At 44.7% G+C, this 24548-nt stretch overlaps 1 protein-coding gene across 5 annotated transcripts in view; it reads left to right on the top strand.

The window, feature by feature from the left end:
- The window catches only part of RAD51B (RAD51 paralog B), a 750762-nt gene that overhangs the window by 603547 nt on the left and 122667 nt on the right, over window positions 1–24548 (top strand). The window contains exon 12 of one of the 5 annotated variants that reach the window (XM_073242229.1): window positions 17482–18181. The exons of the other annotated variants lie outside the window; for them this stretch is intronic. Within the exon in view, the coding sequence (XP_073098330.1) occupies window positions 17482–17492 (11 nt within the window). The 3' untranslated portion in view covers window positions 17493–18181. Of the gene's footprint in view, window positions 1–17481; window positions 18182–24548 lie in introns of those variants that run through there. 5 annotated transcript variants of the gene reach the window in all.

The raw sequence follows: 24548 nt of genomic DNA, 5'->3' as shown, positions 1-24548 counted from the left end.
TGTGGGAACAAGATTCAGAGTTGCCTCTCTGATACTCATTGCTAAGTTCATGATTTTGACAGGAAAGAGGAAGTTGTTCAGAGAAAGTAGAAACTGGAAATATAATGATTGGTTGAAGTTTAAAAAATTCAAAGGAAGACTATTTTAAAAATTGGAAAGCAGGGGAGAAAGTGGATTACTTAAGGAAGATGACCTGAAGCTGTATATCCAGGAAGGAGAAAAATTCAAGAAAATTCAAGAAGCAAGAACCCCAACCAGTAAATAAAAATGTCAGGGAGATGGCAGTGCCCCACCTGGCAGCCTTCAAAGCTGTTTTCTCCATCCCACTCCCCCAGACTCTCCCCCCTTTCCTGAGGGCAGCAGACCCCTTCAGGCCCTATCAGCAGCACCCCTGAACGCAAACCTCTAAGCACTCCCTCCCCTCTGACTCTGTGCTCCCAAGACTTTGGGAAAACAAAAAGGAACTGTGAGCCTCTGAAAAATGGGGATGCCTCCTTTATTGGAGAAACCCCTTGGATTTCCGTTCCAGCTCTGGTGTGATCTTAAAAAATCTCTGACACCCTAGTTTTGTCAGCTTGAAAATGACAATGTTGACCTTGATTTGGTGCTTTGCAAACTGCCTGGCATGCAGCCCATCAATGGGTCATGAAATAGAATTAATGAGTCGTAACCAGCATTTTTAAAAAAATGAAATAGAGGAGAATAGAAAATACCAGATTATGTCATATGTATTCTCTTTTTCATGAAATATTTATGGTGGGTGAGTGTGTGTGTGCACATACACGCATTATGAGCATGCAGGTTGGAGTGCAAAATGTTTCTATGACTTGGGTTAAAGTCATTAGCCTGGTGATCTCTAAAGGCCTTCCCCCTTCAGCTTTATCTGATTCTCCCAGGAGATAGTGTACTAATCATTCACTTGGAACATAAAAGGTTATTTTTTTTCCCACTCTTAACTAGGTGACTGAGCTAAAAAAAAAAAAAAAACACACCTGCACAATTCCCGAGGTTTAAAGCAAAGAAACTTTTGATCCCTGGGTGGTAACCTTGGAAAGATACCAGCAATCAAGGCCCAGAAGCTTTCCTTGTGTGAGGGGTTGCCCTGTCATGATAGCTCCAAGCTGGCATGGAGGTTGGTACCTAGAGCCGGGATGGGGTGGGGAATGGTGTGCAGGTGTGCAGTCCATGTCTGAGGAGTGTAGACAGAAAGGGGAAGGGCTAGAAGGGTGAGGGCAGCTCCGATGGTACCAACTAAAAGAGAAACTACTGCCCAGCCTCTTATGGCTAAATGCTCAGCCTTTGCAATGGAGCCAGCCTAGAGAGGTGGGAATGAACAATCCATACAGGCTAGCCTTTTTGAAGGGGAGTAGGCTTTTAGTGAATGTGGGAATGATCCCTCAGCGCCTTTCATCCCCTTAAGCAAGCCCCATTCCTACCGGCCTGCCAACCAGGAGGTTTTGTAATACCTGAGCAGCTCCTGAGTGCATAAGCAGAGGGAGGGAATAAAAGGTGAGGCCAAAATTCCATTTAGCAGCTCCACAGGCCATTCCCCTCACGGATTCTCAAGGATTAGGACGCTGAGAACTGCCAGCAATGGGGGTGGGGGGGGCCCTTATACCCTTCCCACCCTTTGTTCCCTGGGTTGGGAGGGACAATGAAACGGCAGGCTGGAGAGACTGAGGGGCTTGGTTAGAGATTTCTCAGGCTGCTTTTTGAAACACTTGAAGGAGCCGGTCCATGCTATTGTTGTAGTAAAATAGAAAGCGGAACTATTCTCCTTTTGCAAAAAAAAGAAAAGAAAAGAAAAAGTAAGGAAAAAGAAAACCCACCCTCCCAACATCTTCAGGAGGCCGCCTGGCTCAGGCCATTACCATGGTAATATGATGCTGTTTGCATCTTCTTTGTCTGTCCTGCACTTGTCAGACATCCTGGCCTCTCCTGGTTGGGCTCAAGACCCTGGAAACACTTGGCCTAAAGGCGAGGGAGCTCACAGCCACCCGCTTCCTGATGGGTTGGACTCAGAGGGGCCAGTTCAACCCTTTTGTGCAATTGAAGTGGGAAAGGTGGAGGGGATGAGGAGGTGGGTCCCATTAATCCATGTTTCCTTTTGTTGGAAAAGCTTAGAGGGTTGGCTAGCTCAGGACAGGGACCTAGCGCAGAGGGAGAAGCAGGATGGCTTTGGGGATCTGCTTTAATGCAGTGGGCCCACAGAATCGCGTGGTTGCAGAAGGGAAGGGGGCATTTACAGTGAACTCCAACTTGAGCCACATCTGCTCTGGTCATGTTCTTTGTTTCCCCAAATATTGTGCCCCCTGGAACACAGCTGGGAGCCCTGGGCCTCTGTGTCAAGGTCAGAAATAAAGATTCTGTAATTGAAAGCGGCTGGTGTTGCTCATGCTGCAGGAGGCCTGAGGCAAACCCAGGGCCTGGCTCTGCCAGAGCCATCCTGCTGTCATGGGGCTTGTGTCAATAAGGGCCTGCTGACCAGGTCAGGAAGCAGCTCCTAAAGGAGGCGCTGGCCAGGGAGACTCAAGGGGCACCTCCTTGTTCACTCTTCTCTGCCCTACTCCCCTTTCCTCAGGAATCTAGGGAGCATCTGAAAAACAAAAGCCAGGCTGTTTTGAACAGGACAAAAGATAATAACTTAGATTCTCAGAAGGATAGAATTGTGTTCTTTATATATTTTTTAAAGACCAAGATCAGGTGTGACAGATTGAATTTGGATTCCTAGTTTAGACTTGAATGAGCACATAAACCTCACGATGGGGCTGGGGGACCTCAGGGAGCACAGGCATAGGTCCAGAGAAGGTTCTGGAAATGAAGCCAGTTTCCTGTTTTCCAACTACCTAGTTGAGGGACTCAGAAGGAACCAGAAAACAAAGAAGCAGTGATTTTCTTTAGAGAGACGTGCCTTGTCTTTCTTATAAAATCAAGAATGCTTGTTTGCCTACCTTTGGAAACTTACTGGGAATGGCATTAATATCCTCTATTTGTTGCCTTGTCACAAAGCTGGGTTAGATTCTTCCACCCCATTTTCTCATAGTCACTGAGCCTACTAGATGGTTACTGAAAAATTCTTTTCCCCTAAATACCACCATCTAAGTTCATCAGATTTCAGTTTGAATCAGTAACCCATCTAAATGTGTCCTGCCTGGTGGACTCAGTGACCCAGAAGATTCTCCATCTGTTTCCACCCAGGTATGGAGGTGTCTGCTTGCAAATGCCAACCACACACCTTGCACAGCCTAGCATTCTTGAGGGAGCCTGGGCAGAGAGCCCTGGGATTCAGTGGAGTGGAGATAGTGAACTCCTTTCCCAGAGGGGGCAGAGAAGAGGGCAGAGCAGGCCTGCCACATTGTCCTTCAGCTGCCTGATGCTGCTTCAGCCTCAGAAAGCTTATCCAGGCCAAGGCGAACTGTTCTTTGCAGCTTCTACCTGCCTGTCAGTGACGAGTTCCCCAGGGGAAATGAGGAAGGACTCCAATCTTCCCACTTCTCTTTTCTCTTAACATTCCCTCCCTCCGTGACATCCTGCACACTGGCCCTCTGCTTTGTTCACTTCTTTTACTCTGGCTGTTAGCCTCAAAATATGTGGCTATTTTTATACCTTTTTACAATGTGGAAAAATACTTTAAATACAGAACAGTACAGAAAATAATAAAACCCATGACTTTAACACCCAGAATTAACAGATGTCAAAAGTTTGTCATATTTGTTTCAGATGTTTTTTAATTACAGAAATAGAATTTGACAAAGTTCAAAACTCCTTTGTACCTATTCCTAGTCCCTTCCCTCCTGACTCCACACTCCTCCACAGAAGTAAAAGCTCTCCAAGGTTTGATGTATGTCCTTCCCCTCATTGTTAAAAAGATTGTTACATATATGTGAATCCAAATAATATAATGGTTTGTTTTGAGTGCATTCCAAATTTGCATAAATGGTCTACTATACACAGCATTCTACAACTTGCTTTTGTCACTTCACATTAATTATGTTTTTGCAGGTTATCCACGTTGATACACATAGGTCATTTTCTTTCACTTTCATTGAGGTATCTGTGTCCATTGTATGAATATAGAATATGTTATCCATTCCCCTCTTGATGGAAATTTCACTCATTTGTTGACATAATGAATTATGTTGCACATGTTTCTTGGTATGCAGGTGTGAGTTTCTCTAGGTATATATCAAAAAGTGGAGTGACTGATCAGAGGATGTGCACATTTTCATCTTTACTATATATTCCCTAGTTGCCCTCCAGTTAACACTTCCTCTGGAAGTAGTAGACTAACTTCAGTGCATCTGTGTATAATTACAAGTTTGTTTTCATGTTTCCATGGGTGTTCTTCTTGTATATTCTTTACAGATGCCTCTTTTATCTCTGTCTTTGGAATGTAAGCTTCCATAACATCTTGAGAAATCTTCTCTACTGCATGTGCTTTATGCATATACTTAGATGATTAGCTGACAAAAACTACTTTATCCCTCCTAAGTTAACTATATACACTCCCAAAATGAGAACTGGCTTCAGCCATCACCCTTGTTTTCAGGTAGGGAACTGAGTTCAAGAAAGGCAACATGATATTCACTACTTCAAAAACTGGGTTAGTACCCAACCAGGGCTTCTAAGATGTCATAAAATCAGATATGGATTGGAGCCCCCTCATCTTTCATCATGACAGCACCCATGACAGCTTCTCTCTTAGGTGTCATGAGCTTCTGTTGGCATACTCCAGGCCCATCCCAAATCTTAAATCTTGAAATCCTAAGCTAAGATGGATCAGTCACACTGATATAGCAATCCCTCAAGAAAGTTCCTGAGTATAGTTCTGTTATAGGTTCGGCTGGGTGGAATCACAACCTAAATTAACAGTGGCATGCAAGGCAGAGGCTTACTGCTTTCCCTCATAATATTGCAGAGGAATGCAGTCCACAGTTGGTTTAGGACATCACCCTTGTTGTAATGGTCTACAGTGGCTCAGCGTCGTGTCCTCCAACCAGGCAGCAGGCCTTGTGTGAGGTAGACAATGATGGTAGTAGGAAAGGACACCCCCCTAACTTTAAGGATATTGGCCAGAAATTACACATATTAATTCTGCTTATATCATGTTGGCCAGTCTTAAAAATATGTAAAATGTAGTTGTTTATCTGGATGGCCATGTGCCTGGCTAAATTTTGGGAATCCTCTTAACCATGAGAGACAAGGGGAGATGAATATTTGGTGACATATCCCTTTCAAAAGAACCCAGTTGCAGAAATTAGGCCCCAGGGTGCAGTAGTGCAGACCCTAGGACTGCACTCTAAATCAGTCTTAAAAGCATAAATATTGTATGTTAAAAATTCTATCAGGGCCCTTTTTGTTAGAGTCTAGAGCAGAGAAGTAGTATATCACAGTAATGCCACTAGGATCAGCACCCAAAAATCTTGGTCCCAGAACAGAAGATCTCTCAAGCAGAAACCTTACTACATGTTTTGCTATAATGTTCTATGCAAATGAAAAAAAAAATGATACTTGAACAAGAGTTACTAGTGCTTATAGCACAAGGCATAAGTCTAAAGTCATAGACTAAGTATATATTTTTTTCCCAAAATGTTTTTTCCTGTTTCCACATTTTTTTTAAACATGAAACAAAATGTCACTTGGAATAAGGTTATAGAGAAAAACTTATTCCAAGTCCTAGACTATTCTTAGACTAGATCTACACTCTTCTTTCAGAACCTAGAAGCCACTTGGCTCTTTGCAGAGTTAACAATTTGCATTTGTGAAAATGCCCAGGTAATAATACCAAAAGATGTTAAATCAATTCAGATTGTTGATTTTCTTTGAAAATCTCTTCCAAGAAGACTTAGTGTTCTTTCTGGAATATGACTTCAACTCCATTCCAATGAGATCAATTCAACACGTATTTGTTGAGCATCTATCGTTTATAAACCATGGTGCTCTGGAGATATAAGGCTGGAAACAAATGGTCCCTTTTCAAAGTCTAGCTACCTCAAAAACAAAATAAGTTTAATGAAAAGCAAACAATGCAATAAGGAAGGATAAAGGAGATAGACTCATTCCAACTAGGGTGACTGACTGAGGAAGGTTCCTGAGAGTATGTGGGACTGGAACTGGACGTCAGCTCCTGAATACTGATGAAAATGGCATTCCATTGTCTTTGACAGAGGTCAGTTTCTTTTGCCATTTGGGGATAGATTTGGGGACACTGGGGAATACTGATTAGGCCATGTGACTAATGTTGAATCATGCTGACTAATGTGTTCTAAATGGATTGATTCAACAATAAAGGGAACACTGAGAGTCAAGAGTTCAGATACTGAATTTCACCAAGTGGTTCTTAGCCCCAGTACTTCATTTTTATGTCAATTAAAATGTGCTCATGATGAGAACCTAACAAGTCACCTTGACTAGAAAGTGCTTTACAAACCTCAAGGATAACAGAAATGCTTAACAGTAGTTCCCAAGACAGGCTTATGCTACCTTGGGTTATTCAGAGCACATACAGAATCAGAACATCCATCACATGGTACTCCCTAGCCATGCGTAACTCCCACTTCCTCACACTTGCTATGAGAATTGACAGTGCACTGCGCTCACAAAACTGACAAATAGAGGAGCTTTTGAAAAGTCTTCCTATCTGCCTACTGGGGCGTCTGTGTTTTTCTACAACAAATGTTGCCACAGAACTAAGAGCTTGTGTTGCATGCACAGCTCTTTCTGTCTTTGACAACTCCCCAGCCAGACTGCTTGAGAACCCGGCCTTCCGTGTCCAGATGTTTGCTGAATTCTGAAGGCCCCCCAAAGGGCCCAAGTTCTTTTGTTGCTCTCCAAATCACTTCCCACAGAGACTGACCAATGTCCTAAAGGAGCCCTTGAATAGGGAGGATAAATGGAGGCAGATGAAGACATGACCCCCTGAGGCTCACCCACGTCCACGCTAACAAAGGGTCTGAGGCACAACCTTGTAAGGAGCATTTCAGTCAGCAGCGTCCCTTCAAGAGGCCAAGTCCTCCCCCACAGGGCTGCTTTCAATGGCTACCATCATATAGTGGAAGTACTAGGCATTTGTTAAGGACTGGGGTATCCTAGGTGTAGCAAAAAACATCTAAATCATGGTCCCTGTCTTTGTGAGGGCTTCCTGGCTGCAGATGGCAGCTGGATTTCTCAGGGGAAACCTAGGGGAAGTGGAGGAAGGCAACGAGGGGCTCCCACGTCTCTGGAAGACCTCTTCCTACCCAGCCCAGAAAGACTCCCCTTTTGTCTGTAGCGGTTGGCAGTCAAGCCAGGACTGCTAGACCTTCACCACACCTGTGTGGTGCTTCTGGGTGTCTCTGGTTTTGGAGGCCATTGGCACCCTGGATAATAGGCAGGTATATATATATAAGAGGACTATTGCTGGAAGGAAAGTGTTATTTGGACCGCTAGTAAGAAGTTAGTGCATTTCATGACAAGAGCTGGTTTTTTTCAAACTTTCTTTTTCTCTCTTTCTCTCTCTTTTTTATCCTGTAGGCCAACAGAGGCCATAGGGACACTGTGACCTTTGTCTAGAGCTGATGGGGGTGTGATTTGTAAAAAGAAGCAGGAACATGCTGTTTGGAAGAAGGAAATGGAAGTGAACATAATGGGGATTAATTAGTTGATCGCTGTTGAGATGGTAACAGGTTTGCCCCCATACCCCTGAGCCAACCATCTCAGGGAAGGTGAAGGTGAAAAAGTCTTTGTTTGGGCCTCTGGATGCATGGGAGTGAAGGCTTTGCTGCCCTGGGATGTCAACAGCCATAATAATAATAATTTGCACATACATAGCACCTTTCAACCGGGCACCTCAAAGTAGTTTAACCTCTTTAATTAATTAAAGCCCACAGTCCCCCTGGGGAGAGGAGGAGGAGGACTAACAGGATTTGTAATTACAGGAGGGAACATTTCCAAATAAAGTATTGTCCACCAAATAAAAAGAGTAGGTGCAAAGGAATTGGGGTCTCCAAAGACTAACTGCTTCAGAAAAGAAATCACGGGAAGGTGGGGGAGGTTGGGCACCAGCATGGGGGTCTGCTCTTGTGTCAGAGAGAGGCCAATGGGCTCGGAATTCACGGACAGGTTTGGATCCAGCTGGGAAGCAGCACATGTATAGTGTTAGTGGCATTAGGAAGGTCATTAGTGGCATATCTATTGTGGTGTAAATTCAGGTTTCACCAGTATATTGTGTACAGCCCTGGAGAACAAAGAGTGAGATGCATCCAGTATTTAATAAGGGATGAAATGATTTCCTTAGATTGAAAGCCCAAAGCTGGGCCAGTCAATTAGTGAATAAATCAATTGATGACCCATGGGATAATTTAGTCATTTCCAGCAAAACAGCAAGCCTACCCCCTCCTACCATCATGAGGTCTCCAACCAAATCTGGAGCTTCAAGGCTGGGGGCTTCAGAGCCCCTTCAAGGCCAAGCACCAAATCTTCCAGCCTTTGGCATTGGGACCCCTCATACCCAAGTTGTTAGTGACCCCAAATTGTCCTCTGTAGAACCACTTTGTGGTTCCCCCTTTGGAGGTTTTTTAATGCCTTGGGACCTAGAATCAACTCTTCTCCCACCACATATCTCTATCAGTGCCCAAGAGATGCTGTGCACGAAGTAGGTACAGAACAGTAAATGACTAAGTCCTTTAAACAGCTCAGTGTTTGATGAGCACATACCGGGTACAGAGGCAAAACTCAAAAAATAGAATGTGTGCCCAGTCCTCAAGAACTATATTACAAGGAATGGAAAAAACTCATACACTACTATTATATAAAACAGTGACCTGATAGATGTGCATCCAAGCTGCATGCCGCAGGGGCCAGAGGAGGAACATTTCATTCATCTGCAGTGACTCAGGGAAGGTATTCCTGGGGAGCAAACAATGCACTGGACATTGGGAGGTGAAGAGGATTCTGGTTGACCTGGAAGAGGAGGGAGATGCAGACTTTCCAAACAGGTCCTTTGTCTCTCTCTGCTTGAGGTGCATTTTGAGAACTTGTGATCATCAATATAGACTACTTGTTCAGAAAAATAAGCTGAGTTTTTGCAGCTGATTAAATGTATGTTTCCTATGAACTCTTATTACATGAATTGGCTGATTTCAAACCTCAAGGGACTATTTGAGAAGTTGAGGAAGATGCTTTGTTTTCTGTTACTATTAATTCAGTCTCTCTCCACTTCCACTATTCACCACAAAAGAAAAGCTAAACAATTCACACATTAAAACAAGGCACTGAGAAACGTCTGAGAAAGGGACCAGGAAAATGTCCTGATTCCAAATGTCAAAGATGAAACAGCTTCCTCCCGATCCTATTTTTTTGAACCCAGGAATCACTAAGACTGTGCCCTCCACCCAGTGACTGACAGACCAGTCCCTGTGCTGTCCCACTGAGGCCTGCCACGGCTTTCCCCCACAGACCAGCCTGCCAGGACAAGGCCTGAGCACTGTCTTTGCATCGTGCCGGTATCTATCAGGGGCTGCTGCATGTCTGACACACGCTGTCCATGCATAAGCTTATCCCATCCTCCTGATGCTCCCCCAAGGCAGGACTGCGTATCCGCCCTTCTTCACAGATGAGGCGCAAGGCTAGGAAAGGTGTCTCTTCCTATGAAGTGAAAGAATGTGGGTCGGAACCCAGGCACCCCTGCCTCTTCCTTTCTCACCCCTACTGCATGTAGTATTTCTGTTCACATCTGATACAACCTCTCCTTGTCATCCTTAATTTGCTTAAGCCCTCAGAGTAACACTGTACACAGAATAGGAACTTGGTGAGCATTTCTCAAATAAAGGAATCACCAGGAGGGATACGAATGGTTTGATCTTTTGCAGAAAGCCTGGCCAGTGGTGCTGAGAATATAGTGGAAGCTCTGTCACTACCTACTTCCCTTTTCACCATTTTTAAAGATTAGGAGACGTGTTCAAGAAAGTCGCCCCTGAAAATGTACACAAGAAAGATGTAGGTGGTGTTCATGGGCTAAAATCTGCCAAAGTCGTACCACCGATCGGGTACTAGTGACATATCTTATGTTGTTACTTACTTTATTGAACTTGGGTGCTATGCACTGATTTTTTTTCTAGGTGTATGTGTACATACCCACATATATATATAGCAAAGTCCAGCTCTGTGTCCCTGGTTGTGCTAGCTGCCTAGCCACTCGGTTGAGGCACAGCAGTCCTGGTGAAGATTCAGAAGTGGTCCTTATCAGCCTACAGAGTGAACATTTCTGGATTAACCCAAAAGTGCTGAACTCCATGCACAGTGTCTTTTATGTTGTATGTCGTGAGCAACATTACTGCTCAGAGACAGGATTGTAAAAGTTAATCTAGTAAAACCTGTGTTGCCAAGTGAGAATTCTGGAGATAGGAAATGAGAAGCCAGTAATGGGGGAGAGGGGAATAAATGCAAGAGAAAGTGAAAAATATCAAATTAGGACTTAAAAATTATCATCCTAGAACCACATGAGAGTGTCATTTTTTTCCCTGAGCTTTGGTTTTAAGATCATCACCATGATTTTTGTCCTGAGGCTGTGAGAGGAGTTTCTTTATGCCACTACAGAATTCAACAGAGGCCTCTTTGCTCAAGTGGCAGGACGGAGCCCCTCACACTTCTCAGATGAAAATCCTAAGTGTGAGAGAAAGCACATTGCCCACTTCTCTGAGTTCCATTGAAGACAGGGGGCAGATAGAGCCCAGGTTCTCCAGAACTCCAAGCCTGTCTGGGAGGAGAGAAGACCAGTAAATAGCAGGCACAAGTCAGGACAGGCTTGGTTTTGCTGCCTAAATAAATGACTCCCAAAAATGGCAGTGACTTAAAACAAAGTTGATGCCTATCTGAGGGATTCTCCGAAGACATTCTCCTCCATGCGATGACTCAGTGTTTCATTTCATATCAACATGCACGTGCACAGTGGCTATAGTAGGGGAAGAGAGAAAGAGGTTCTGTGGGGCCATAATGCTCCCCCAGAAATGACACAAATCACTTCTGCTCACATGGCTAAGCAGTCATACGTCCACTCCTGATTCTGAGGAGGTGGGAAGTGCAAACCTCCCCTTTCTTTGAAAGAGAAGGAGAACTGGATAATAGTGAACACTTATAAAGACTGCTATACCCAGTGAGCTCACAATGGTCTCCTTCTTTCACATTTATTCCTTATATATACCTTTCCTCTGGATCACTAGGCACCTATCGAAGATTTATGGGGTATTGTTGAGGAAAGAAGGCCAAGCAGTGTTGCAGCCCATTTTGAGCTACAGGTGACCTTTTTTGAAAAAGGATAGCCAGGGAAAACCAATCAACTCATGGGTACCTTTCCCTTGGAGCTATCAGACATTCATAACTCTGGAAAGACAAATGGGTTAAAGGGAGCCATGGACCGATTTCAATAATACATCTAAGATGGAACAACTCACTTTGAGTTGCCCAGGATGATCATGCTTTGTGTTGAGGCTTTTGGAGATGTGCCCTGCATCCTCCCCTTATTACCAGACGCGGTTCAGATTCCCTCTAAGCCCTGTGACTTTTCCGGAAAGCAGTTCTCCCAGCAGCAGAGAGGGAGAGGAAAAAAACTTTCCCTTATTATTCTTCCAATAATGAATTCCTGCTCTGAGTGGGCTGCTTCCATGTGTTTTCAGTCAAGTGCTGATGGCAGCCTTGCCGGGGGACATTTCCAAGAGGCTGTGGACGTAATAGATGAGGTCTCCTACTAATGAGAGCCGCTCTCAGTGTCCTTTCCCATTTAACCCTCCTGAGCCCTGAAATCCAAGCTGAGAAATGATTCACGAGATCTCACTGGCGAACCAACCTGGCTGCACACCTCTGTGCTCCTTTTAACAAGTGAAAAGTCATGGTTTTAAAGCTTCCTTCTGAGAGATCTGTAGGCCTATATCTTACAAATGTAAAAAGGTCCTAACTTTCTCAAACCAACCCAGTTCCTTGTAGACAACAAGACATCTTCTGTTCAGGACTCAAACATGGTCTTGGCTACCTGGCCATCATAAGAACAAAGGGAGAATGCAGGACACACCACTTCCTACCTGAAACCTAATCTCAAGTAGGCAAGATGCTTCCAAGTAACCAATGGTGGTGACAGGCCATGTTTGCTAAGGGAGCCAGCCTGCTCATTCTGCCCAAAGCAGATGGCCTCAGATGTTCAGTCAGTTTCAGTTTAACTACACAGAACTTGTACAGACTGTTAGAGTTGGGCTCTTTTCATTAAGAACAGTCTTGGTTACCCCAGGTAAAAGGGAATAGGTACTGTTAAGGATATAGGTATCCTGGAATTGGACAGACTTTAGGAGGAGAGGTTCCTGAGGGACTCATTACCTTAGAGTCTCTGCTTGTTTCTGCATTTCTTCCCAAGATACCCTGTCCCCCAGCAGACATGCCCTACAGGCTGTAGTTCTGCTTACTCAAAACTTCAGCTTGCGTGGGGCTCCTCCCGGGCTCCTGAGCCCCTCTCTCTATACCTCAGCCTTTCAAGTTCACTGCCCATGGATTTTTTTTCCTTGGTATTTCCTAGTTAAAATCTCAAGAGACCATCTCAATGGCTCAGGCTCATCTTACTGTTTTGCCCCAGAGAACCTCATTGGTCACTAGCATGCCAGTCAGCTGTGGGCTGAGGGCAGAGCAGAAAGTATGGCTGCCTAGGCAGCAGCAGCGGCCGGGAAGGCAGCTTGCATTAGAGGGTCTGTGAGAGGCAGTGATGGGCCCTGTGTGTGCTTGACGGGCTTCCTGAGAGGATGCTCATCCCCTCCTGCTTCTTCCTCCCCCGCCCCTCACTGTAGGCTGGATCTCCGAAGTCAGCCTATCCCCCATTACAGCTGATCCCCCAGCTCTGGTCCCGTATCCTGCTCTTTGCCTGTTGAAATGCCCTATCACAGAGGTATAGGACTGGGGAGTGGGAAGGAACAGTTTATAAAAATTATTTGAGAATATAAAGAGGATTGGGGAAGGTGTGGTGTGGAAGGAGGAATGGAAAAATAGCCCTTCTTAAGTAAAGAAAATCCTGTTCCCATCATGGGACCCAAGCACCTTTCCTCATTCCCCCAGTCATAGGAGCGATTTGCCTTTCCCCAAAGCCAGGCATGATCCGAAGCAAGAGAAGCCCAGATGGAGCAGAGCAAGAAAATGTTCTAGCCCCACTGATCCCCAAGACCTTCTGAGCCCTGCAAGGATTCTTAGTCCCTGCCCTAACCCTTCCCTTTCCCCTGCCACCACCCCTAGGCCTCAGGGGGCTGGTCCCAGATTCTTGAATAACAAACCCCAAGCAATTTACTTTCCAACTAAGATTTAGGACACGAGTGAAAGACTCTGTTTAGATAAGGGCCAGGGTTCCCAAAGCTCTCACAGTTTTCACAAATCTTTGTGGTATTGGGGGCGACTGCTCATGTGTGGTGGTGCCCTGTTTCAGTTGAGTCAGAGAAACTGTGCACTGTCTGAATTCACATATCAATGAGAGGAGACAAGGGGAAAAATTGAATTACAATACTGGGCCTTACCTTTTATTCATTAGAGATCATTGCCTTTACACCTCATCAGATGGTTGAAAGGCCAATCCAAATCATCTACATTCAAATTTCAGTATCTCCATATTCTCTTCAGTCGACATGAAGCTAGAAGTAAATTAGAAGCAAATCTAAGCAACTGTACTACCCTGCCCTTTCCTGAGGTCTGATACATAAGCACTGATTAAATCATTGGTCAAACCTTGTCCTGTAACTGACACTTTTATCTACTGATGAAAACTGAAGTTTCCCTGGGAGCCTGTGATGGCAGAGAAGGTAATTCTGATGGTGATTCTAAACCTGCTGCTATGGGGCTCTAATTCCTCTGGATCACTTCCAGATCTCTGCTTGTTCCATTTAGAATCTGTGGTTGGAGTCTATTGGTACTGGCTGTCCCCTGGGATCTGAGAACTCATCTGAGGTTTGTCCAGCCTCTCCCTCCAACACCATCATCCCAACTACACAGTCATTACCACTTTAACAGCTTGAAAGTTGATGCAAAGATGGATCTGAAGCCAGTTTGGCTTTCTCCCAGTTCCTGTAGGCCCTGCTGGGGTTAATCAGCAACCACCTATCTTTGTGCTAATGACATAAGCCTCTCTAACTAGGACACCTGGAGGAAACCCATAGGAAGGCTTAAAATGAAGCCAATTTTTCAGTAATTATTCTGACCATCAGTCTGTTAAGCTGGACTCAGACTCCCCAGACAAAAAGAGCTTGCTAAACCCAGCCAACCAGTTGACGGCCCTGTAGCTCTCAGTGTTCCTTAAGCCACCTTGGGTGGCTAATACTTTCTATGTCCACATCCCAACTCCCAAGTCTCCTCATGCTGTGACCTTCAGGCAGCATCTCCCTATTTCAGGTACACAGTGTTGCGTGAAATGTCCAGAGTGCATCTCACTGGTGGAGTTTGTTAGTGGCATCTTCCCAGCCCTTTCCCCCACCCCCAGCCCATCCTGATATTGGTGTTCACAAAACTGGATTAATAGGTCTTAACTGGGATTGCTGACAACTTCTATTCACTAACCTAAATGGCTATGAGTATTAGGTGACTGCCTGTCTGTGTAGGGAAAGGGTATGGGGATGGGGAGGTGGAAAGTGTTGGCAGTAGACATATAGTAAACAGTTCCCTACTGTATTAATTTGCTAAGGCTTCTATAACAGAATAACCCAGAATAGCTTAAACAACAGAAATTTATCTCCACACAGTTCTGGAGGCCGAAATTCCAAGGTCAAGGTGCCAGCAGGCTTGGTTTCTCCTGAGACCCCTCTCCTAGGTTTGTAGACAGCTTCCTGCTGTGTCCTCACGTGGCCTTTCCTTTGGGTGGGCTCCTCGTGTCTCTTCCTCTTCTTATAAGGACACCAGTCTTATTTGATTAGGGTCCCCCTTTTATGACCTCATTTAACCCTAATTACCTCCTTTTGAAGACCCTGTCTCCAAATACAGTCATATTGGAGGTTAGAGCTTCAACATAGGAATCTGGGGAGATACGATTCAGTCCATAACCCCTGAAATACCTCTTGTCTTCCTCAGCAGATCATATCCCATCCTCTGATGCTGCCCTTCTAATAGTGAGAGGGAGAAAAGTAGGTATTGGTCAAGAGATGGCAGGTGTGTCACTGTGCAGTCAGGATGACAAGAGGGCTAAGCCAGGTAGGGAGGGTGCCTGAGACAGGCAGAGTGAAAAGATGGATGGATAGATACATACATAAAGAGATGGCTGGATGGGGAGACAGGTGGATGACTATATGACAGGTAGTGTGTTGACAACACCGGGGCAGACATGACACTGTACTTCTTTGGGGCTGTAGCTTTTTACAGCCAACGGAAATGCTCGTGTTAGATAAGAGTTGCAAAGAGAGTCCAGGCGCAATAATAGGGAGCAGACTGTGGCCAATTGGAAAGAGGATGCCCTGCCTAAAGGGGCAGCATGGAGTCAGCTCTAGTTAATTGTTACTTTGTGGGATGCCAGCCTAATGTTGCCAGAACTTCTGATTTTTCAAGGGAAGCCAGAAATATGTATTTTCAGATGAAATCTTTCTTTAAGCAAATCTTGAAATTATGACAACTAATTCAAAAACTAAAATATTTGTGGGCCAAATCAACACATTTATAGTCTGAATGAACCCTATAGGCTGCCAGAGTTCCATTCTTGGAATACTAGAAAGACATCTGTGATGTCATCACATGAGGATGTGGGTGTTTAAGAGCTCATGAATACACTGTCTGGGTTCACATTCCAGCCTACCACTTACTAGTTTTGTAATCCTGGGCAAGTTAACCATGTAACTCAGAGTTGTTGTTAAGCATGAAATTAGTAATACATGGAGATACCTAGAACATACCTTCTACCTAGTAAGAAAGCAATAAGCAGTTTTATGAGGCAGTACCTTAAACCTCTTGGTTTCCTCATTCATAAAGTGGGGATAACATTCGTTTTACCTGTTTCCCAAAGGAAAAGAAGAATATGTATGAAAGGGCTTACAAACATGTGCACAATGCTAAGAAATACATGATGAATTACTTTTTTTTTTTTACCATACCTATAATGAGGCTCAGTCTTGCCCAGTGCAAGATCCCTAGAGGAGGAGGAGGAGGAGGAGGATAGCATTAACTAGAACTCGCCCTTTTTTCTACCAAGAGTCATTTGGCCATTTTGCTGTTCTTAGAATTTGGTGAGTTTTCTTTCTTTCTTTCTTTCTTTCTTTTTGAAATTTTTAAACATTCATAAAAGTAGAGAAAATAGTATAATGAACACCCAAGCACCCTTATCTGGACTTAATAATTGTTAACATTTGCCATATTCACTTTATCTTCGTGAGTGGTCCTGACGGAGATGTCGGGAGGGAACACGGCAGAGATGCAGTAAGGACATAGGGGTGGACTAAGGCATCCCGGTACCAACTGGGAGAACTGAGAGCTTCACTCCCTCAGCAACTTTATTTTTTGTAAGAAAGCAAATGTAGATGTAGATGGTTCTCTTTAGGGTAGGACCCCAAAGAAGGGATTTTTGTATAGAATAGTGTTTTATAGATGACACAGTGTTACCATCTTAAAGTGGGATAAATCAGGACACAGAAATTCTTTTATTATTTATAAGGTTTTCATTTATTGTTATTTTTAAGGTTTGAATTTTTGGCTAAGAGAGTGTACTCAAGAATTACTTGTGTAATTGAAAATTAAACATTTCTAAAGAGACTTCCCATGTAGAAATATCTCTGTCATAAAAAATTCAGGAGTTGGAAACCGTGGTGGATCTGTGAGAAGCCCAGTAAAATCAACAGTGCTAAAAAGAAATGTTAGTTGCTAAAAAATGAAAGTTTTTAGAGGCAGAAACACTCAGATTCAGTGAAAGTATATGCCAATTATAAAGGGCTTTTTCTGTTAAAGCATTTGAAAGCGTTTCTAAGACATATTACCCTATTTCTGAGCATTAGCTATTACTTCATTTAATGGGGCAGCTTCCCCCTGGTAAGGATGTCTTACAACGTGAAAGCAACTAAGGTTTGCTTTAAAATTCTATTATTCAGACGCTTCATTAATTTAAGCTGACATTCCTCCTCAACAGGGGCAAATCATCAAAGCCTTATTGTATTGAGAACCTTGAATTCAGCAACAAAGAGCATGGGGTTTGGAGGGAGAGGAAAGGAGAGGCTCCCAAGGCCCAAAGAAAGGAGAGGAGGGGAGGGGAGGCAGGGGACAGGAAGGAGGGTGAGAGGGACAGACTGGAGTACTGAGCAGGAGAGGGGAGGGCTCACAAAGGCAGAGGTGAAATGGAGTGGGGGGACGGCAGACCCGAGGGAAGAGGGACTTGGATGGGTGAGCCTTTGCTCATCAACCTAGCAGAAACAAAACCAGCCTGCAGCTTTGCCCTCACAGAGTTTTCTCCGGAGAAAAGAGAAGTGGGGGGATGGGAAAAGAGGAAGGAAAAATATTTCCCTTTCTTCCTTTACCCAGGTGCGTCTTGAATCTTCTGCCCTCGATGCCTGCCTGGCAACACAGTACCTGGCAGGAAGTACCACCCCCCAGCCCCCACCTGCAGGCCTGGGCCCTGGAAACCTAGTCTGTCCTCAGTCAGGTCTGCATGTATGACCCGAAGCTCCTGTCCAGGCCCCGCGCTGGGCTCTCTCCTTTCTGGTGTGATTTACTGCAGGATATAGGAGGTGGGATGCATTATGGGAATGTACTGGGTTCATTGCTGAGGCATAAGTCAAGGAAGGTTTTTTTTGAAATGTGAGGAAATTATCTACAAACTTTTGTTGAGCATCTACAATTTATACCTGAAATAAAATAAGATTTGTAAGGTGAACTTTAAAGCCTAAGGGAAAATTGGGTTTTTCAATGTATAACTTTAATAAATAAAATGCTAATGTCAAAAAACGAAGTAGTCCCAGGTGGTCTTTTCTTTGCTCTGACACAGTCCTCAAGGACACTGGAAACTCACACGCGCACTGAGGAGTAGCTCCTGGTGTCCAGCAACTCATCTGAGACCGAGTCAGGGGAGACTGCAGGACTTCAGTCCCCAGTCCACCACCTTCCAGCTCTGAGCCCTCCAAGAACCCCTGTGACCTCCCTGAGTCACAATATCCCACCTATGGAAATGGGAATAGAAATGATCTGCCCAGTTTTCATCCCAAGGGGCCTGCGAGGCTGACTGTGTGGATGAGTGGATGGCTTGCGAACCTTCACCAAAGGTCTGGACCTGGGTTACTGCAGTGAACCATTCTCCAGTTTTCTGACATCAGTCAGACCGTGCTAGTTCTCTGCTCAAAACTCAGAAGTAAGATTTTGCCTTTTCCCTCAGAATGGAGGCAAAGTCCCTACGCTGTCTTGCAAAGCCTGACTCGCCCAGCAGCACCTGCTGTCCCATCTCATTACTCCCCTTTGCTCACCTGCTGTGGCTGTTCCTTCTGTAACCAGGCATCCTTTCTGTCAGGGCCTTTGCACTTCTGAACTCTGCTGAAATGCCTTTCCCCAGACAGTCTCATAGCTGCTGCCCTCACCTCCTTCCCCAGATATTGATATGGCTGCCTCACCTCTTAAGTTTTTGCCATAGTGTCACCTTCTCCATGAGACCCACTCTGATTAAATTGCAACCCACCATCTTGCTCTACTTTTACTTCACCAAAGCATACATCACCATGCAAAATAATAACTCACTGACTTCACCATTCATTGTATGGGTTCCCTGCTGCAATATAAGGCCTGGAGAGCAGGCATCTTTAATCCGGTCACTGAGTTTCCTAGGTCCTCGAGCAGTGTCAGGCACATCAAGGATACTCAGTAATAGATAGGTTGGATCTTTCTTATATGTCCAGGAAATAAAACTGATCAAGGAAGGTCTGCTCCAGTTGAAGGAAATATGAGCTCAAAATTTCTCCCACCATCCCTGCAGGCTCTCTGTGGAGTAACTCGTGCTCCAATTAGAAAGTTTGAAAACTGCTGACATTTGTTCTCATGTTATGCTAGTTTTGAAGCTATAAAGGTGCTGCATAATGTCAGGTCCAAGGGCCTGACACAACAGTGTACACACAGCAGGTGCCCAGTTGGTAAATGTTATAAGGTGGTAGGGTAGGGAGAGGAGGCGGTGGGGGAAAAGATCCCAGGACTAGATTCTTAAGATTCAGGTCTGAGCTCAGTCATCACTACTCAGCAAAGCCTTACCTGTCTACCCTCTCTTTGTGCCACACAGCATGACTGATTTTAGGCTGGAAAAAATGTAGATAGGTACTGGTTGAGCAGCTGCTACTACTGGGCAATGTCTGTGCCCAGTTCACCACCTAAGTGACCTCATGAAACTGTCAGCCCTTTCACCATTGTCCCTCCAGTACCTCGTACCAGGCCTGGCACATATCAGGAGCTCAGTAAATGCTCACTTATTTCCCTAACAACTCTCTGAGGCAGGTACCGTTAGCCCCAACTTACAAGTGAAGGACCAAGGGTCAGCTTTAGGTATCTTACTTAAAAGTCACACAACTAGTGAGTGACAGAGCAAGGACTTCAGTTTTACTCAGACAAGCTCCAGTTACTCTGGTTCTGAGAGAGAATTCAGCTTACATCACCCCTCAAGCATATCTGCCTCCTTTCCCCATGAGATGAGGGCGGGTTGGTCCTTTTCTTCCTGGCTGTCAGTTATCAACCTGGGTGCACTTCCTCCCTTGGTTCTGTTAGCTCACCTGGAACAGTCTCCTGCCACCTTTTGATTAATGGCCTGCCTTTCCCACCATCCCTCGCTGGGTAACCCCACAGCTAGTAGTGGTTCATCTTGAATCATAAATTGAGTTCTGAAAGACATTGCAACTCTGTGCTCAGAATCTACCTAGAATTCAAGTTCTTTGTGAGGGTCATTTGCTTACAAGAAGAATAATGGATTCATCAAGTCTCTCTCTTTAAGAAAAATCTGGATGGTGGCTGCTGGTTTTCCCCCACCCCCCTCCAAAAATCAGCCTTCATTAGTCCATTTAATGTAGCTGAACCTCCCCACTCCACCCCAAAGACCCCACACTCAGTTTCCACTCTGGCCACACTAAGGAAAAGCTCCAGTCATGCTCTTCACCTAAACAGAAATCATTTATAAGTAGTACATTCATTGTGCTTTCCATATACCCACTCTTAGCTGGGATTTTCTTTTCAGCCATTGCTGATGTGCAACATGCCAGCTATTATACTGTACAGGGCCTAAGCAACTTAGTATAGATCCACACCTATTGTAGGGAAGCTGAGAGGCAGCCTCTGAATCTCTAGTTCCCATCTCTAGCCTTGGGAGAAAGCATCTTCACAAATTTCATGTTTTATGCTAGATTAAATGGTTCTTTTGAAAACTTCGGAGTTTATTTCAGAGTTGCCTTTAGAGGCAATGATAGGCATCAAACAGGTTTTCATTTTTTTTCTGGGTGCTTTTGACTTCATTTAGAACCAACAGTGTCCTTTAGAATCTGCTTCTTCCTCTCAGAGACTCTTTTTGGAGGTTTCCTGTTCAAAGACTCAAGATTGGAGAAGCTCAGGGTTGAATTTGGTGTCGGAAATACCAATTCCACCTGTATTGCTCTATTAGTAAAAGGCTGAGGGGTTCCTCAGTTGTGTGGGACTGTCCTGGGTACTGGAGGACATTTGTCCCTCCTGCCTCATCCACAGAATGCCAGGTGCATCTGCCAGTAAGAACCAGAAGTGCCTGTAGGCAGTATTCCAAGCACCCCTGGTTGAAAGCACCAGCGACACTATCTCTGAAAGATGGTGAGCAAGGGGCCAATACCATTAAGCTCTGCCATTGGTAAGGGGCTCAGTCTACCCCTAGGGTCCTCTTTTCTAGAATGACTTTGTACTCTTTTTCAAGTTAATGATTGAAAGAGTTTACTAGATACAAGTTCCCAAGCTCAGAAATCAGAGTCTTGGATAAAAGAGAAAAAACTGAGACAGAAACAAATTTAAACAATGTTTAGGGAACCTAAACATTGGGCTGCAGCTGGTGAGTCTTCCCCCCTGCACCCCACATCAATCCTGACTTTCTCGCAGATCCCTGAGTACTGCTGCTCTCCTGTCCCACAAGGCATCGCAGGTTCTCTCTAATTTCTGGAAATACCAACATTCTTTGCAAGGTGAATGGCCAGAGACAGGATCTTCTAATAGGGTGAGACTCTAAAACTCCTGGGATTCTGGAAGAACGTGACTATCTCTGAAGAACCCTCCGGAGAGGCATGGATCACTGTCAGATGAATCTCTGGGTCTGTTCTTCTTGTCCTGCTTCTTGCTTCTCTTGTGCATGATTATGCACAATGCACGTGCCAGTGCCCCAGCTCACAGGCCCTCTGTTCCAGGACTGCCTCCCGGCTGCCCGACCTGCTGGGGCGGCACTCTGCGCAGCTCTCAGCACATCCTGTTTGTTCAGTCCCCTTTGTCTCCCACAGGAGCAACAGGGAGAGAGAATTTCTCTGAGTCCCCTGACTTTGGGCTTTGAAATCAGATCCTGGCACACCTGACTACACTCAATAGCTGGAAATGGTAAGGATGTCCGATGGGCAGAGGGCTCTCGTTTCAAGCGCTACACATCAGGAAGGCAGGGGCTGGGTCCTCCACCTCGGGACTGCACTGGATGGGGCAGGATGCTCTAGCAGGAAAAGCAAACAGTGTAACTGAAGGGAAATTCACTTGAAAAATAATTCAGAGCTCCATCCCTCAAGGTCATGTAAGCTATCCCTGAGGACACAGTCAGGCTTAGACTCATTCCTCTTCCTCATGGTTCCCTAGTTGGGAAACACTGAGTTGCAGGAACCATCTGTCCAACGGCGGAGGGGTCAAACCTCACTCTTGCTTTTTCTGCAGAAATGTTGCATGTGAGACCTTGGCAAAAGGAATAAAAAAGTAGCAACTAACATGCTACGGCAGGGGAAGCTCAGCAGGCATTGGAACACTAAAGGGCAGCCCTTGTGTCTCCTCAGCCTCCATGCACTTCAAGCTTTCCAAGAGAGATTCTACCCTAATACACAGTGAGTCTAGGGGCTTGAAAAGTCAGTAGGAGAATTGCAAATGCACAAAAATGCATAAAGCGCATCCTTGTACACACACCAAGCTGAAGAAATGAAATTTTAGCAATGCCGCTAATGCCTCTGGTCCTCCCTAAACCCACTCTCTCCCCTGCCTCTCCAGCAACAATCTCTTGGTCATTCAGGGCATTTCCTGCACCTTCCAGTGATGCATGCACCCTCTTTGGGGTACTCGTTTAACATTTTTGAGTGTCACTGCCTTCATCTGCACAAAGGGGCTGTTGACAGGTTTAAAGGAAGTGATTTGTGATAAATATTTGGCTGTTGTTCTTATGAAAAGGAAAAAGTCAGCAGAAAGAATTGGGTCAAATGCAAGGCCCTTTCCAGCCTAGCACTGACTTGTCCAGACAGCCTGCTTTCCTCTCTGCAATCCTCTCCAGGCTTCCAAAGGCCATGTTCCCCAGATACGCCACCTGTTGTCATGCCTTAAGGCCAACCCAGATGCAGGGCAGGCTTACATGCCTGCGATTCTCAGCCCACTTCAGTCTTCCTTCAACCCTGGGCTCATATGTCACCAACTCTGGGAGGCCTTTCCTCTCACCCCAGGAAGTAGTCCGGGTGCTCCCATGACCCTCCATCTAGGCACTGGCAGTATAGCAATGATGCTCCCACTGTGCCTGCTGTGCTTTTGTGCTGAGCTATGAATGTAGCAAAGACACGGATTGGGTCTCCTTGGGCTATTCCAGCCAGTGACCTAGCCCACTGCCTGCTGGCACATGGCAGGCCATGCTGAGTGAGTGCATAGTGACTGACAGCTCAGTCATCAGACTTAAAACTTTCTGTCCCAGTAAACATGAGGAAGCCCCCAGGTCCCCGGTTCTTCTTATAGGTTTTTTCCCAAGTCCCAAATCCCATCTTTTGTGGAAGCACAAAACTAAAAGTTCTCTTCATACTCCTCAAATAAAATTGGAGCAAATTTAATGGGAGCATGAACTTTCTCCACCCGTAACTTCAACAAACCACAGTTTCAAAGAGAACACTGGGTGGGCTTCACACAGGCTTTGAACATCTTTTCTAGGACTCATGTCACTTGTATCCTTTTTCTTCTTACAGCCTGGAGAAATTCTTAAAGATGGAGAAATGTACAAACCTATTAATCTTGCTTAGAAATTCCACTCTACCACCACAGACACAGTATGTTGGGAAACAATAGTCTGACTTCAGATGCTCTCACCCACACCCATTGTTCTCTGCTAAGATGTTTGGTTGCTACTGTAGACTCAGCTTTAGTCATGGGATTTCAGAGGACATGTCTGAGAAGTGGGATCAAGAGTAAGCCTGACAGTAATCTATACCGTAAGCTAATGCAGTGCCCTAGCACTGGAAATGGGCACCCGGCTCCACCCAGGAAGGATGTGAAGTAAGAATGAGAACAGGGGATGCTGTGTGTGTGGAACACAATAATCAGACTTCTTTATTTATTCTTTTATTTGCAAAATTTAAATTTTTATCAAGGTGAAATTCACATAACATAAAACATTTTAAAGTAAACAATTCAGTAGCAATTAGTCCATGCACATTGTTGTGCAACCACTACCTCTATCTAGTTCCAAAGCATTCATCACCCCAACAGGAAACCCATACCCATTAGGAAGTGTCCCCTAATCCGGTCCTTTCAGCTCTTAGAAACCACCAATCTGTATTCTGTCTATGGATTTATCTATTCTGGATATTTCACATAAATAGAATCATACCTTTCACCTTTTGATTTCTTTCATTTACATAATGTTTCCATCATAGCATGGATCAATACTTCGTTCCTTTTTATGGCTGAGTAATATTCTATTGTGTGGATGTAGTGCATTTTATTTATCCATTCATCCATTGATGGACATTTGGGCTGTTTCCACCTTTTGGCTATTGTGAATAGTGCTACTATGAACTTGTACATACATGTATTTACTTAAGTACCTATTTTCAAGTCTTTGGAGTATGTAAATATATATACACAGGAGTAGAACTGCTGGACATACAGTAATTCTATGTTTAACTTTTTGAGGAACTGCCACACTGTTTTCCTCAGTGGCTGAAGCATTTTACATTCCCACCAACAATGTAAGCACAGGTCAGATTCTGGGAGTCCCATTCTAAAGTGGAACAAGGCCTTTCCAGGTCTCAAGGGCTATGATCCCTGCACACAGAACTCACAGTCCATATGGTGAAGGTATAAATTCTACACAGGGATGGGGAGAAAATGGAGCCCTCACTCAACAAGTTGTAGGATGGTTCAGAGAATAATGGACTTGAGCCATCTCTTTGCCATGCTATCCTTAGCTAAGTAAGGAACAGACTAGAGAATTTCATTGTCTACCAGGTCGTCCTTCCAAGCTTCTTTCCAGTTAGTCTCCACTACTACTTTATTCACAAGACATAAGGGTCAGAGTGACTTTTTTTACCCTTAGCCAGATTCCAATAAACATGTGGGATTCTCTTAGCATGTGATCTGGTTTTTAGAGCTCCCAAGTTTGGGAAAGCTGAACTCTA

Source organism: Manis javanica, chromosome 8 (genome assembly GCF_040802235.1).
Source record: "Manis javanica isolate MJ-LG chromosome 8, MJ_LKY, whole genome shotgun sequence".
Taxonomy (NCBI): domain Eukaryota; kingdom Metazoa; phylum Chordata; class Mammalia; order Pholidota; family Manidae; genus Manis; species Manis javanica.
This window is presented reverse-complemented; position numbering and strand designations above follow the sequence as displayed.